Here is a 17392-nt window from a genome sequence, read left to right as displayed (position 1 = left end):
CTTCATCGCACCATAAAGTTCTTGGTACAATCTCGAAGATAAACCATTTTCTGATTTTCACTTACGTAAATGAATTACTTTACATGAAATCGTAATATCTGTAAATTTAAAAGCAAAACACAATAAGCGCTTGCCGACATAAAGCGCCACTTAATACTAAGATAAGATATACGGTATATAAAAGGTGATTGTGACAATTGAGGACTTCTACGTAAAAAGGACACATAAGAAAAACTGCTGTTCCCAGGAAATCGCGTTTCAAGTTTTGTTATGATTTTTGTAATTAGGAAAATGCATTTCATAATAATAAACGTGGAGTGCTGGAAGAGAGATTTTATCAACTAACAGTCTTACTAATAAACCGTGTATAATTTTTATACGAGACTTATGCAGAGTTGAGATAGAAAACGTTACTAATAAACCGTGAATAAGCTATGGACGTATAAACAGGCTGTAACTATACAATGGGAATTGCTTTGCAGTATTTATATTCACGAAACCCCTTGTTTAAGCGTTGTATATAGGGAAAAAATGGCCGCCCCTTTAACAGCTGTTCGTATCGACTGTCATTTTATGATGATGGTTACCTTGTAACCACAGAAGAACAAACCAAAGATCATAGAATTATTAGAATAATATTGCTGTAGCTTGTACTCTTTGATCAAAATGTAGTGTGGTAATCGATTAGAGCCAGTTGTACTATCGATATTTAACACGCCACACTAGAGCGCTCTACCGGATCCATTAGAGAACCTCAGATATTCTATTACCTTTCATAAGGAAGTAATGACGAAACTATGACGTAGCTGTGTAACAGTTATACACGACGTAGTGATTATTAGTAAGGAATTTACACACGACTTATAATCGAGCTACTCATTGTGTAAATATAAGACAGTTAAACGTCTGTATATAGAGTTTTTATTAGTAAGACCGTAAATGAATAAACAAGAAATTGGTGTGCAGTGTTTCTTGAACATATGATTTTTAGTGAGTTTATTTATTATGTTATATGCCTATTTTACGCAGAACTACAGTACAAATTAGAAGAGTAGAGGTTTATATTATTACGAAACTAGATTTCTGAGAATTTAATGTTTGTATTAATTCATCATATCTGTGGCAATTGAACAAAAATAAAATTACATATTGTGATTATAATGCTGAAAGTGCCAGCAGTATTACGAAAGTTAAAGAAGCTATCTTCTGTACTTATGAATGTGATTATTGTTCTTAACTAACGTAAGTTCATTATGTTCATTCCAAGAAACATTAAAGAAATGTCGCATAGAGATGTTCAAGGACACTACATTGCTCACCCATTTGCATGGTACTGAATAGGACAGTCTCAGTTCATTTGGACTAAAGGCTGGTTCACAATAAACCGGAAACGAGAATCGGAACGAAAACGAAAACGGTAAAATTGTTAAGGCTGGTTCACAATAAACCGGAAACGAGAATCGGAACGAAAACGAAAACGGTAAAATTGTTAAAATGTGTACATTTAAATGTGAGCATTCACAATTAACGAGAGTTGGCCAAGTTTCAACTTTGGCGTTCACGTTTCCGATCACAGCCCACTAGATTCATTCTATTGCCATCTAAAAGCTATTTTGTCGTCATATATTTTGTAGCAAGAAGACCGTGACATAACCTATGCATTATTTTGTTCTGTGCTGTGCATCATGGAGCAAGTTTTATTTGATGAGATTCTAATATTGAGTGTTGAGGAAAATCCTCACGTTTACGATAAGCGGCGCGCCTCGTATAAAGATGAGAAAATGAAGGAGAATACGTGGCTTTCAATAGCTGCATCTTTGAACACGATCGTAAGTGAATCATATTTTATTACTGTATTGGTTGTATTACACACTACATATTCACGCTTCAATTCAATAACTACTGTTGTGTTCATTTTTGTTCTATTACAAATGTTTCTTCTCTAATTATTTTACGTTATGGTAGACTTAAAATAGGTTGTGATAGTAAAGATGCATGCGCATATTTATAGTACCATACCTAATGAAATGTTTCAGTTGCAATTTCGAAGTTGGTTAACCTGTGTTTATGTTGACTGCCTTGTACTCATGAGAGAACGCCATTGGCCAATTATACACAAATAACATCAGAATGCGTAATATCGACTTTACATATCGTTATTGACATACATATCGATATGCATAGTCATCTACGTTCTTGGTTTATAGTGAATCAAAAATTTTCATATTCACGTCCTCTGCTTCTCGTTCCCGGTTTATTGTGAACCAGCCTTTACTCGCTCGGAAAGTCCATTGGGAGTTACAGACGTGCGGACAGTACGGACAGTTTGGGACTCAAACAGGCTCAGAATCTTGCTCCCCCATAAGCTTTTCCTGTCCCATTTAGTGGCACTATTGCGAAGTCTACCGCTTACAGAATAAAAACAAGAATATCAAATCACTCCAGCTTCAACAGAAATGAAAGTTTTCTGTGTATATTTATTTTAACAATACAACATTTTTTCCGACTTAAAAGATCAGCATTTTGACCACTAGGCTACCAGTGACAACAATGAGCTGAGCTGTGTATTAGCCTAGAGGTGGGGAAAAAATAACGTAACAGCGCCTTGGAATACTACGTTCCAAGAATACGCTAGTACGAAATACTTGTTACAAAATACTCGTTTCACTTTGGAACTAGATTATGACAACGCCTGTTTCACAGAATGGAACATGTTTGGCACTATACTGTCCGCGAAACTTATCTGGGCAGTTAAAAGAGAGGGGCGCGGGGAGCGAGAGGTAGCTTCTAGCGGTAGCGATGCAGGAGAGGGGAGGACACTCTACGAGACAGGTAAAATACATTATGCTTGCTTACTACTTACTGCTTAGTGTGATCGTAGAATTCGTTGTAGGCCTAAGTGATTAATGATTTCGAAAAACTACCTCACGACGATTGATAGTAGGAGCAAGAATAATAAATTGTATACGATTTGCTGATACTATGGCGTTGTAAGCAGAAGATGAGACGATACTAAAGGATATGCAACCGGAGCTAAATGACAGCTGTGAGAAGTGGAATGAAGATAAATGCAAACAATGTTAATGTTAATGTTATGTTTTATTTAACGACGTTCGCAACTGCCGAGGTTATATCAGCGTCGCCGGTGTGCCGGACTTTTGTCCCGCAGGAGTTCTTTTACATGCCAGTAAATCTATTGACATGAGCCTGTCCCATTTAAACACACTTAAATGCCATCGACCTCGGCCGGGATCGAAACCGCAACCTCGAGCATAGAAGGTCAGCGCTATACCAACTACGCTACCGAGGGCGACTGTGGATATGAATAAGGTTAGTTTGCGAAGTGGACAGAGTAAAAACGAAGCTGTGTTGGAAAGCGTGGATGAAGAAAGAATGATGCTGAAACTGATTGAAAAGAGAAAGAAGAATTGGCTGGGTATCTGGTTCAGAAGAAACTGTCTTCTGAAAGATGCACTGAAAGGAATGGTGAACGGGAGAAGAGTTCGGGACAGAAGAAGATATCAGATGATAGACGACATTAAGATATACGAGTCATATAGGAGACAAACAGGAAGGCAGAAAATAGGAAAGACTGGAGAATGCTGAGTTTGCAGTGAAAGACCTCCCCTTGGGCAGAACACTACGAATGAATGTACACAGACGAAGAATGCGATTTATTTATATTTTTATGAATTCATACACTTTCATCTACCATATCTAATGGAATGCACTGAAAATAAATACCGAACAATGTTTTTGTAACTGTACGTACAACTGCAGCAGCGACGGTCAGGGAGCTAGCAGTCGGCTACGGGGCAGCGAGAGAGCACTAGGGGACCCAGCTGCCTAGATTAGTCGCGCGAACAGTATATTGAAAGCAGTGGCGCCAACTTTTAGAAAACACTGGGTGGACTCAAACATTTGCGGTATAAGTTAAATAAATGTCATAAGTATGATGATAACACGATGAATTCTTGGGATCATCAATAAAGTTTGTATTTTCATTTACTCTTCTTACATTATACAGGGTGTTTCAAAAATACGGGGCATAATTTCAGGTATGTATTTCCCACATGTAGACAATCAAAATAGTTCATTACAACATGTGTCCGGAAATGCTTTATTTCCGAGTTATAGCCTTCACAACATTGAAATTCACCGGAACGTGTTTCTTTCCGCAGGTCGTTGCCGTCAAAGGAGACATTAAGAGGGCACTCTGACAGTTCATTCCGAGGCGAAGGTTACATTCAGTGTTGTGTAGGCGTTAGACTATGCGACATGTATTCAAATCAAGAGCTGGCAGAGATACACTTCATGTACGGTAAGGCGGACGGCAATGCTGCGCTGGCTCGTCGTTTGTACCAGGAGGGGTACCCACAGCGACAATGTCCAGATCGGAAGACATTTGTACGTCTCCATTACCGTCTGTGCGAGTATGGAAAATTTAACTCTCCTGGTTTGGGAAGGGAACGACCAAGATCTACAACTCCAGAAGTACAGGAGGAGATTCTGGAGGCTGTGAACATGACTCCTCCTATCAGCACACAAAGAGTAGCGTTGCAAGTCAATGTTCCTCATACGACTGTCTGGAGACTGTTGAAAGAGTATCAATTGTATCCTTATCATTTGCAACGTGTACAGGCCCTGTCACCAGCAGATTACCCTGCACGAGTTACGTTCTGTCAGTGGCTCTTGCAGCAGTCAATGAGACATCGATGTGAGGTCTGTATTCAAGCAGGAGGTGGACATTTTGAACATCTTCTGTAATGACAACGACCTGCGGAAAGAAAAACGTTCCGGTGAATTTCAATGTTGTGAAGGCCATAACTCGGAAATGAAGCATTTCCGGACACATGTTGTAAGGAACTATTTTGATTGTCTACATGTGGAAAATACATACCTGAAATTATGCCCCGTATTTTTGAAACACCCTGTATATTGAAAGCAGTGGCGCTAACTTTTAGAAAACACTGGGTGGACTCAAACATTTGCGGTATAAGTTAAATAAATGTCATAAGTATGATGATAACACGATGAATTATTGGGATCATTAATAAAGATTGTATTTTCATTTACTCTTCTTACATTATATATTTGTCGTTGTAATTATATTTTTTTTGTCGAAGTGTGCAATATTGTTGAAATATTTTGAAGGTTTATTTATGAAATTCGTAAATTCAGTAAAATATATCTCTTACAATATTGTGACAATATTGTAAAGGATTGCAAACCACATCATAAAAATAACACCAGAATTTTCAGATAATTTTTTTTAATGGTTTCACAGATTTATGCAGATAAATAATTCTCTACATGAAACAAATATATATCTATGGAATTCATTGCATATTAAGGTGTGAAGTAAAGCCCTTTAAGTGAGTAAAGCTGGATAGTAGCTGCAATAGCTTTCTTATACTCCTGTCTTCTGTTTTATCCAATCAATGTAAGCAGATACTCTGGTGTAGACTGTTGGGTACTCTGGTCTAGCACAGTAACGCGACCAAGATACCAGCCCAACTACATTTCCATCAATAAACAGTGGGCCGCCATCATCACCCTGTGAATTGAAGAATAAGGTTATAGTTAATATATCCTACACATGGTCAGTAATATCAGGACGAATAGAAGAAACAGTGTACGCACTTCTTTGCTTTCCCATTGTCGGTGGCGGACCTGACAACGAGTAGCGCTTCGATCGCTAGGATCTATCGGTTGTCTGAAGTCAGACACCTCGAAAATATACAGTATTTCTCGCGCGTTTAATGGTAAAAGTTGCTAGAGGTTGTTAATATGCTTTGTTGTTGAGGGTTATGTAGATGTATTCAATTTGTTGTGTTTTGAATTAAACAGTGACAAAAGAATATTGTGTGGTGGTTTACAAAATAATTACAAAAATGCCGTACTGTTTTGTTCCGGGTTGTAGATCGGAATACAGTAATATAGTGTAACAAGACATGTCTCTTCATCTCTCAAAGAAAAAGATGAGTTTGGGAAATGGCCAGGGCGATTCCGTGGAAAAATAGGCAGCTTTCGGTAAATAACCGTATTTCTGACGTGCATTTTTCCGAATACATGATTGTAAAATCAGACTGATTTGTTATACGTAAAAAGTCATAAGACAGAAATACGGCGAGTGCGTTGAAAATTACAACCAGGAGCTGTACCCCACATTTTCCCTAATTTACCGAATTGATTATATAATATATGAAAATGAACGTTACGGAGTGATAATATTCGATGGGTTCAAACTCAGAGAAGAAATGCAATTTAATAATTATTCCCTTAAAGTGTTGATTTGTTGATTCCCTTTGTTGATTTCGGAGATTGCACGACTGATGACCGAAAGAAACACTAGAAAATCATGTATTAGTATTTATGTTTATGCCACTTATGCAAGATTGGATTCAACCAATTGCTATTTACGCTAGCAGAAACGTTACTCCAGGTGATATTCTCGCTAAAATTCTTATTCAAGTTATACTACAATTAGAAGCAGGCAACTAATCATGGCCAGTAATTTAATTAATTTATAGGCACGTAAAATATCATTCAACTCTTTATATATTAACATTTTGTGGATTTTGTAGGTTTTGTTTTCTCTCCCTGAATTCGCAGCTTGTTAGAAAAAATTAATTATCTAAATACCAAAATTTTAATTGCTTTCACAACGTTTCAGATCGTATTTTCTGTTACGAATGTTCATAATAGTATTACCTGATAGAAGACTATTAGTTATAAATAAGGGCAAATAAAGGTATTTCTTAAGTTACGAATAGCCGGGTTAAATGGAAGAAATTTGCTTTTAAAAAGAACTACATTCAGCGTAACAAGTACTGTGAACTCCTTCCGAGTCACGATCATAGCGGTAGCAGCGCCGCGTTGCGGCAGATCCGTGTAAACTCACAGAGTGCGTACACTATTTCTTCTATTCGTCCTGGTAATATGGACGTTACTACTGTCGAAACGCTTTTATTTTCAGTTGGTACAATTTAAATGATGTATATAAGTATTTTGTGAATTTTATTATTAACTAGCCGTACCCGTGCGCTCCGCTGCACCCGTTGGAAATAAATATAAAGTAATTATATAATTAAAATAGGACATTTGATCCAGGGAACATTCGTGTTTGATAGAAGGATAAATCGTTTAATATGTTACTTCATTTAAATTGTATTTTAAATATTAAAATGCGATCATTTTGATCCAGATACCACTCATTTGGTGCAATGACAATTCCTTTAACATGTTTCTTAATTCTTATTACCAACTATTTTTGGAAAAGCGAAAATTAACAGAAACATTTTGGCTACAGATTTATTATTATGTTTATATTATATTATATAAAAAGTGTGTTGATAACGGATGTACTCGAATTAGAAAGTTTTTAATTTGTTGTGGGAGCTCTTGAATCTCAGGAGGAACAACTTTCACAACAGCGCAACATAATCTGCTTGGCTCATTACCCAATTTTTTTGCATTGCATTTATTGCATATATATTTTATGTATTTTAACACGATTCAATTGAGCATAGTTAAAATTTGAATTATAAAATGCATTGCTAAGCTAACGTACTAGTACTGCATACTAAATCAATGCACTCTCGTTGTTCGTTAATTCTCTGAGATAAAAATGAATATGTTCATAAAGATTATTTTAAGAAATACAGGAAATGAATATACAGAATAGCCTATCAAGTTTTCTGTGCATAAGAAGCTATTTTAATCTTACCTGTCCTCGATTTACTCAGACGTTACTGTAATAACATTATAGCATTATGTCCATCCAGAGAAACTACACTTTCCAATGATGAAATAATAGTTAATTATACAAATCGGTTAATTTAGCTTCCGATATTACTTCATACAAACATAGAAACATTGTCTGTAGGTTTGTTTCATAGCTTTCGATTGTTGTGTCCAAGGCCCCTTATAGACGAAGTCATTTGTTTTTTATTTCAATACACCACCTTAGATGGCAGTTATTTTAATTTTAAACTCATTTATCTCATTAAATATCAGTCCTATCAAAATTTTTCAAAGAATAAAACTTATCGCAAATTATTGTTTAAGAAACTTTTGTTATGTAACATTTTTCACAAAAATCAATAATAAGCGAGATATTTCGATTTATTTAATTCAGGCCCCCTTATAACCCCTCTTTTAAATAATGTATTTTGAATGCCATATAGCCTAAAATCTAAGTTACAACGAACTTAATTTATATTTCAATTTTCATCTAAATACGTTCAGTCATTATCGCATGAAAAGGTAACAAACAGACATACAGACAGACAAAAATTAAAAAAAGCGATTTTCGGTTTCAGGGTGGTTAATTATATATGTTAGGACCAATTATTTTTGGAAAATCGAAAATTACCAGAAAAATTTCGGCTACAGATTTATTATTAGTATAGATATAAAGTAGAATTGAAAAATACTTATTTTATTAGAATATTCCTCACTTTTCCAAGATTAAAGAATACACCTTTGTTAAATTGAGGATAGGATGGTGATACATTTAGAAGTAGTATGTAGTAACACGTCTCGGATTTTTAAATATGATTAGTTTAGAGCAGCGGTGACCAAAACTCGAGCTGCAGTGATTACACGCGACAGACAGCCTATGAAGTAAGGAGATGGAGGAAAGGTACTTGGCAGTGCTGCTCATCGGAGTGACTACTACCGCGGAGGAATCGGAGATTACGAATAAAGCTCTCCACCGGTAATCTCCGATACAACCGTAGATGGAACAGGGGACATACGGAGGGATACTACGGGGGTTCGGAGCGAAGCGACAGTTAACTCAAGGACGACAGGCGCGTACGGACTGACGGTAGTTGTGAGTGGAATGAAATGGCACCAAATCGGATATCCGTCGCATGGAAATTCTTTAATTTAGTTGAATGTAATAATGAAGTCGCACATTGTAAATTTTGTGGGCGAATTTACTCTAAGGGTGGTGGAACTTCGAATTTGTTGGACCATTTGAAGCGATCGCACAATCGCGAACTTGATGAAAACAACTACGCAAAACATTTGATACGATTTCTTTTTAAATTGTTTTAGTGCTATTGTTCCCAAAGGCTCACAGTCTAGGAAAGTCTTGAAATTTCTCTAAAACTTAACTTTAGAGGCAATAAAAACATATGAAATATTTAAAAAACGACTTGAGTTATATTTTGTTGTTTAGACAACTTGAGTTATATTTTACTGTTTGGATTAAAATACTTCTGAATGAAACTAAAGAAACATGTGGTAATAATATAATTACATATATTCTTAAGTTGATATCCGCTTATATTTTTATTACAGAGAAAGAGTGGCGCGTTTTAGAAGAGGCAGTTCAAATACTGACGCCCTTTAACACAATGATCACAATTCTGTCCGGTGAAGAATATGAATAAATTATGTTGGACAGTAAACTTTAACCTACTGATAGCCCACGTTTCTTTTGTTCCATTCCGAAGCTCCCTTAATATATTTTACGTTAAACTAAACCGATTAGAATAATAATTGACAAACCCTGTTTGCGATTAAACGAGAGTTTCTAGGAGAATTAAAGTATAAATGTTTACATTAGCTACTGAAAAGCTTTACTTCTGCGTTAGTTTTGCAGTTAGATTGAATGTTATTAATTTGATCAATGACATAAAACTAATACGTCTTTCCATATATACTATGAATTTCAAAACGGAAAAACAAATCTGTCAGCTAACGTAGCACTTTAAGCAACACAAAAAAAAGAGCCGAAGAAAGAGAGAGAGATTAATATAAAAGAGAGAATATACAACAACAAATTAGAACTTATTTTAAAAGATACGCGGACGTCAGCGGACTCGAATCACTGCGTGATCCGTTTAAAGGAATGCTCAGCGGAAAGTGTATGTCTGCGCCACAGCACATATACAACCTGCGCGGCATCAATCGGAGGTAACCGGAGGTCTCCGATTGAAAGCGCGCAAACAACCGCTCCGGAGAAAACCTAATCATAAGCAGCACTAGTACTTGGCATGAAAACTACAACCAGTGGTGGTTCCTGTACTAACATCTTGATCAATCCCGCGGATAAAAATCTCAAACTTTGCTGTATCAGTAATGTCACTGCTGTCATCAAGAGCCAATGAATAATATACGATTTTTCTTGCTTCTTTTTTTAACCTTCCTCTTGAATATAACCAGGAATTTTCTAAATTCTTCTCTCGATACTTGGTTGAGAAATTCGTAGTTTTTCAAAATTAAAAACTTCTTATGGACAAGATATTTAAGCTATTTTAATCATTACTATTTTGAGAAATTCTGGTCTATTAAAAGGCTTTAGAGCACGAGATATTTAAAACCCCATTAGGTAGCTGACTTCCTTACACTTACTTATCTCATCTTTCTCTTCCTGGCTATGATTTAAGACATGTCAATTCCTGGCGTTTAACAGTTCGTTGACACATAATATAAAATCAGTTTTTCTACAGTATTATTATTAAATGAATAACTGATAAATAATTACCCTCATCTAAATATTAAGAAGATTACAATTGAGATAAAACCTAATAATTTTATCCTTCTAGGGAGAAGATCTAAAAATATCAATATTCATGCAAGTACAGGAGAATTATAGAAACAAATACTTAGTGGTCAGTAATAATAATAATAATAATAATAATAATAATAATAATAATAATAATAATGTTTCACGTTATTATTGATTTATATTTTCGTAACTTTTGTATATTTTTATAGGCTCCACTAAGTATAAATAAAAATTTAAAATCATGAAGTACTCAAGGAACCCCGGCAATATACAGGGACATCATTTTAATTTTACTTCAATTTTTATTGAACCTGAGTTTTTGAACGTACTTCACTCCCACTCCCTCTACTAGTAAACTTCCAACTGTCCTCCACACAGAACCAAGGCCGCGCATGCAGTCAAAATCGCCTTACGGTCATAGCAAATACTCGTAGTACTGAGTTAGTGAGCACAGTACGTTCCAGAAATATGTTCGCGTTTTCCAGTACCGATAGAGCTTTCAATATTGAATCATATTCTCGCACAGGTACTGTTGTCCGTTTGCCTACGTCATATCCCGGTTTACATCACCCACTTCTGCTCGCTCCTCTGTAAAGGCTAGTGGCTGGATTGTCTTAGCACTTTTCTGAAAACATTAATTTTTGTTAGGAATTGGACGTCTACGTAATATTATACAACTGTTTAAAATAACTTACATAAAAGTGCCTTGTTAAGTAGTTAACTGTCACGTGATTTTCCCCCCTTTCTATGACCCTGCAACAAAACCACATGGACAGACAGTAGATAGCATGTCTGAGTAATTTTATGTTTTCGGATTGGGCAGAAGTGAAGACTGAATTTACAGTACGTGAGGTACTCTTATATAGAGTAGGTACAGAATTATTTCAACATGAGTTACTAGTCCTCACCTGTGAAATAACGGTCAGCGCGTCTGGCCGCGAAACCAGGTGGCCCGGATTCGAATCCCTGTCGGGGAAGTTACCTGGTTGAGGTTTTTTTCGAGGTTTTCCCTCAACCCAATACGAGCAAATGCTGGGTAACTTTCAGTGCTGGACCCCGGATTCATTTCACCGGCATTATAACCTTCATTTCATTCAGACGCTAAATAACCTAGATGTTGATACAGCGTCGTAAAATAACTCAACTCAATGAGTTACTAGTACGAAGGACAAAACTGGTAATTGGAATTAGGTGCAATAGTCTACAATGCGATAATATGCACAAAAGAACTGAAGCCTGTATCGAAATGAACGGCCACCATTTTCAAAAATGTGTTTGAATATCCATATTATGATTATTTTTCAATTTAACTTCATTCTCTATATTGTACGCTAATGTCCTGTAGACAGTATAATATACACTGCATAATGAATACGTCCGAATGGATAGCTCAGTTCGTGAGTAAAAACACTTATTGTTAATACAGTACCGTAATTTGATTAAGCAAAAACCTAATGAAAATTATCCAACTCAAAATCGCGATATTTCCTAGTTTATGTAAATGGGTGAACTACTTTTCTTCCCTCCTATATCTAGTAAAGTTTTTTGTTTGTATTTTACGCCAGTATCATCGAACTCCAGTCGTGGAAGGGGGTAGCAAACGGTGTTTCCGGTTCTCAACCGTTAATCAAAAGGTATAGCCAGGTTAATATTAGAAATGTTAGTAAAAATAAAATGATGTCCCTGTGCTTTAAGAAACGCTCTTCTGTGGTAATTCAGTAGTTGTCCAGACTGAACGAAGAGTGACCTAGTATGTACACACATTTTAGGAAATCGCCATGAGAGTTAATAGTGATAGTGGTAATCGTGATGTGTGCCTCGTTTTATCATGACAACGCTTTCTAGTTCTTTTAGCACTCTGATTATTATATTATTTATGTCTTTGTTATATTAAGAATTTTAGATAAGGGCGCAAATAGCCATAGTAGCTGACGTGCCCTTCTTAAACCCTACTACTACTACTGGTAATCGCGATTAGTCCCTCTAGTATTATAAACAGTGAAGACCTCTGGAATGGCATAATAACATAGGATAATGTTTTCAGCACATGCAATAAGCTACCGTGCCCGCACGCTGCAACTGCCGTGCCGGTCCGAGCAGACGTAAGAGGCGTGGTTATAAGCACTAAGGAGCTCTCGGTTCAGGAAGAGAGACACGGGCAGTAGACAGTCTCCTCGCGACGAACTTCAAGCAGTCATTCAATGTTGTCTCTCCGTGTCTCGTGTCTGCTCGCGACCGTCGCGCCGCGTCTGAGTCTGTGTACACCGGGTCTTTAAGGCCGGGATTACGATCGACGTTCGTTTGAGTTACGTTGCGTTGCGGTGAAGTACTTTGAAGTTCGACAAATGCATGCTCCGTGTATTTCATTACGATCAACGTTAGAATGAACGAACGCATGACGGCGTTGATTCAACATTGCCAAGGACAAGCTTTCACAAACGCGAAGTAACGTAAGCTGAACGTCAACCAATCACCAAACAAGAGCCCTTAATATATTTTCATCTCTTCTTTAGTTGTAGATGCGACATATTGCTTCTGAAATATTAAATAAAATCATATTAATTAAAAATTATATAATACGAGAAACGATCTTTGATTGAATATGTCACATCACATCAATATATTTCCTCTATATGGCATAAAATACATTTTGTTTAAGATTAAACATTATAGGCAGCAAACATGAAAGCCTTTATAACATCTAATTCAACAATTGCATTTCGTATATCCCCGTAGTGTAATGGTAAAGAGACTGGTCGTGGTGTAGATGGGCCCTGGTTCGAGCCTGGGGTAAACCTATTTTTTTTTATCTTTTTAATAATTTATTTACATTATTTTGGATACGTTATTTTATTTTAACCCGAAATAAAGGGGCTTTTACCTCAAATAATATATTCGTAATTCGCACTAGTCCAGCTATTTAGTAGGGAAGACTGTTATACCTTCAGCGTAGTATAGCTTTGAACATTTTTTGTTTTTTTAGTTTTTGCTGCTACCTAGAGGACTCAAACTGAAGTAGATTGTAGAGAAAGTCGCTCAATAGCTCTGGTCGTAATTTAGGTTTGATTTATTGCAAAGTGTGAGTTCTGTGGACGAAATCATTTTTTTAGTACCAGAAGTAAACATTTCGTTCATTGATATACGTTTTCTAACACAAAACCAAAAGAAATAAAATCTCAATCAGAGAAGCCTACTTTTGTTTATGATGGGAAATATATTTTAAATATGATTGTCAGTTTTTACAGCTATATTCCCACTTATATTCCATGTGTCCCAAATTACAAAAGGGTATATTCCAAGGTACATGAACCTGTTGTACCTTCGAACACATTACATATCGAATAATTTCGAGGGAAAAATTGTTCGATGTTCGATACCCGGCTCCGGAACAATTTTTCCCTCGAAATTATTCAAATCAACTTTACAGGGAGTTATACCTGAAATATTGATTTGCATAATACACGTCACTGTTCGTTAACAGAAAACCACAATTTAAGTCACACGGAGTTAGTGTGCACTCGAAGTTGGTTGCTTGACGGTTGTCAGCCCACTTTGAGGTCTGTGGATATAGAGGGAAAAATTGGATCTGTGTCGGTTAGAGTTCCCGGGTAGCTCAGTGGTAGAGCGTTGGTACGTCAAACCAAAGGTCCCGGGTTCGATACCCGGCTCCGGAACAATTTTTCCCTCGAAATTATTCAAATCAACTTTACAGGGAGTTATACCTGAAATATTGATTTGCACATTACATATTCTTTTATCTTATTTTTTCCTCCTTAATAGATCTGTAGAACACGAAAATACATACAGGAAGTTGTAAAGGAAACTTCAATAATTATTTCAAGCTTTTATTCATTTAAAACATTTCATTCCTCAAAATAAAAAAAAAAAATGTGAAAAGTGTTTCAAGGTACAACAATCTTCCCTAGTATGTGGTTTTATTATTATTATTATTATTATTATTATTATTATTATTATTATTATTATTATTATTGTCATTCTATATTATTCTGTCGTAATTTTTTTTTGTAATACCGGTAGGCCTATTTTATTTGTCTCAAAGTTACCATAAAATTCAATGTCCATCATAATCAGCTGACTGACTGACTGACGTGTGCATTTCAGTACTCATTATGGCCGGCAGAGCGTGATAGTTGTCACGAACGTCGATCATAATACACAGCCTCTGAACGTTCGGTAGAAATTCAACGAACAGATGAACGCAACGAAACGTAATGCAAACGAACGTCGATCGTAATCCCGGCCTAAGAGTTCTTTATTCCTGTGGCGCAACTAGACTGTACCCTTTTCCTTCTTTGTCGAACTGTAAGGATAGACAATGCGTATGCTTCCTCTGTACCACCCGCGGGCACTTGGAACCACCCCTCTAAAAAGAACTTTGTAGTGGCGAGCACTGTAGTCAATGAATCTTAAATGACGATTTTATAATCATAGAGAAAAATAATTCCCAGCAGAGACTTTGTTAAGAAGGAGTGTGGAGAAGTACGTAAATCAGAAAATATTCCAAATGAATTTGGTTTCAGGTGGTTAGATTGGATAAGAAAATGTAAAATTCTTCTGTTAAAGGTCAGAGTAATGTACTTACCCGACACGTGCCCCCGATTCCTTGTGGCACACCAGCACAGATCTGACTATCGTATACATGCTCACTATTACTTTCATAGATACTGTTGCATTGGTCGTGATTCACGATGGAGACATTAATTCTCTGAAGGGTGTCGGAATATGGTCCAAATTCCTGCAAAAACAAGTACATTTTTTTGAATCTCTTATACTAATTGAAGACATTATTACAAAAACAGCCCTAGTCATTTTTAATGCAATTGAGTTAAGGACACATTTGCTACTATTTCAAATGTTTATAGGCTTCAAAAAACGACACATGTTAGGTGCAATAGCTACAAGGATAAACACCAGTTGTATGGAAACAGCTGACATGTGTTGTTCTATTTATTTTGATTATTCTCCTGAAAAATAGCAATTTTGACAAGAGTTGTTTTTTAATAATATCTTCAATTTTATCACACCTAAGCATGCACTTAAAAATTAAGAACGTATGTGCATAGTATTATAGATTTATTAATTTCTCATACAGAATAATATCTGTAATATTGACAATTAATATTTGAGGAGAAAAATTCGCTCCGACGCCGGGGATCGAACCTGGTCCTTGGTTCTACGTACCAAGCGCTCTGACCACTGAGCTACGCCGAATTCAATCCACAGCACCGGATTGAATTCTCCTCCTTCAATGTTTCCATTTATAGCCTGACTCCAAGTTAGGCATATATGTTGATGTATATATCCAATGTCAACTGCCATTATACTAGGAGTGCACTCAACTGAGTGACTGATTTGGCCGAGATTCCGCAGTTAAGTGCACAGTAATCTGTACAGACATATGCACTGCTAGCTATGAGAATAATTATAGATTTATTAATTTGTTATACAGAATAATGTCTGTAATATTGACAATTAATATTTGAGGATTGATTGCTGGTGAAATTCATGTTCTGGGAATCATCATCATCATCATCATCCTTTACGAATTAGGCCTCTGTAGACCTGTTTCGGCCCCATCTAGCAGTCTTCTTAAAGGTCTTCCTGGTCGACGATGTCCTCTAGGTTTATACTGCATCATAATTTTTGGGATTCTTGAATTTTCCATTCTTCTTACATGATCTAGCCAATTGAATTTGTATCTGCTGATTTTTTCTTCTACTGACGCTACTTCTAATTGTTCTAAAATTTCTTCATTCCTTTTTCGATTTAAAAGAGATATCCTGCTGTCCTCCTAAAAAATTTCATTTCCGTTGCTTTGATTCTGTTCATGTCTTTTTTCTTTAATGTCCAAATCTCGCTTCCGTATAAAAGGGAGGGTAATGCTAGTGTATTATATATTTTTATTCTTGTAGATTTTTGTACTAATTTAGCTTTTAATGTATTGTTTATTATTCCTAGAATTTGTGTCAATTTGGTAATTTTCTTGTTCACATCTTTTTCATTTTGATAAGATATTTCACAACCCAGATAATTGAAATTTTGCACTTGTTCGAGGCATTGGTTATTGTGTATTATCTTACTTCTGACTGGGTCTTGTCCTAAAAATGCCATTAGTTTTGATTTTTGTGCTGAAATTTCCATCCAAAAATCTTTTAATATTTTATTTAATGTATACAATCCTCTTTGTAAATTATCCTCTGAATTGGAAATTATGACTTGATCATGGGCATAGAGTAAGGTATTTAATGTTAGAGCACTGGTTATTTTGATTCCTGATGTGTAGATTTGGTTCCTTTTTAAAATAATTTCATTTATTATAGATATTAAATAAAGTTGGTGATAGTGGACAACCTTGTCGAACTCCATTATTAACTAATTTTCTTTCGGATATACAGTTATTTATTTTGACACTTATTTTGCTGTCTGTGTAGATTTCTATTATATTTTGTAATAGCAAATTTGGAATATTTTTATCTTACAATATGTCGAATAAAAGGTCTCTTCGGACTTTATCAAAAGCTTTCACAAAATCAATAAACCTATATGGGTTTCTACATTAAATTCTCTTCTTTTTTCTAACAATAGTTTGATACTAAATAAGTCAATTAAGTAGTAAAATATCGCTGCAATCGAAAAGTATTGGGAATACATTTGAATAAGGAACAAGGCATAAGGAATAAGGCAGGATTCGAACTACGAAAGTTTTATCTACCAATCTATCTTGCTCTGGAATGAACAAGGCTCTGAAATCAGCTACAAGGATCGGTCCGGTTTTTTTTTTTGCCACTACTGTACTTCGTTTCCTTTTGTGCATAATAAAACAAAGATTTGTATTTACGCATCTTT

General features: G+C 35.8%; 1 protein-coding gene and 1 non-coding gene across 3 annotated transcripts in view; one reads left to right on the top strand and one right to left on the bottom strand.

Moving 5' to 3' along the window:
* Positions 1 to 5265: 5265 nt before the first annotated feature.
* Positions 5266 to 17392, bottom strand: part of LOC138700354 (trypsin-1-like) — a 44741-nt gene continuing 32614 nt past the window's right edge. Inside the window, exons 5-6 of one of the 2 annotated variants that reach the window (XM_069826926.1) lie at positions 15129 to 15281; positions 5266 to 5557 (exon numbers count right to left, since the gene is read on the bottom strand). In XM_069826926.1, the coding sequence (XP_069683027.1) occupies positions 5411 to 5557; positions 15129 to 15281 (300 nt within the window). In that variant the 3' untranslated portion in view covers positions 5266 to 5410. The remainder of the gene's footprint in view (positions 5558 to 15128; positions 15282 to 17392) is intronic. The other variant, XM_069826925.1, reaches the window with a different exon arrangement.
* Positions 14128 to 14199, top strand: TRNAD-GUC (transfer RNA aspartic acid (anticodon GUC)). The gene has a single exon. It is a non-coding gene; the product is annotated as a tRNA-Asp (tRNA).

The sequence above is a fragment of the Periplaneta americana genome, chromosome 5, assembly GCF_040183065.1.
Source record: "Periplaneta americana isolate PAMFEO1 chromosome 5, P.americana_PAMFEO1_priV1, whole genome shotgun sequence".
In the NCBI taxonomy this organism is placed as follows: Eukaryota; Metazoa; Arthropoda; class Insecta; order Blattodea; family Blattidae; genus Periplaneta; species Periplaneta americana.
Note: the sequence above shows the minus strand (reverse complement) of the source record. Positions and strands in the feature narration are given on the sequence as shown.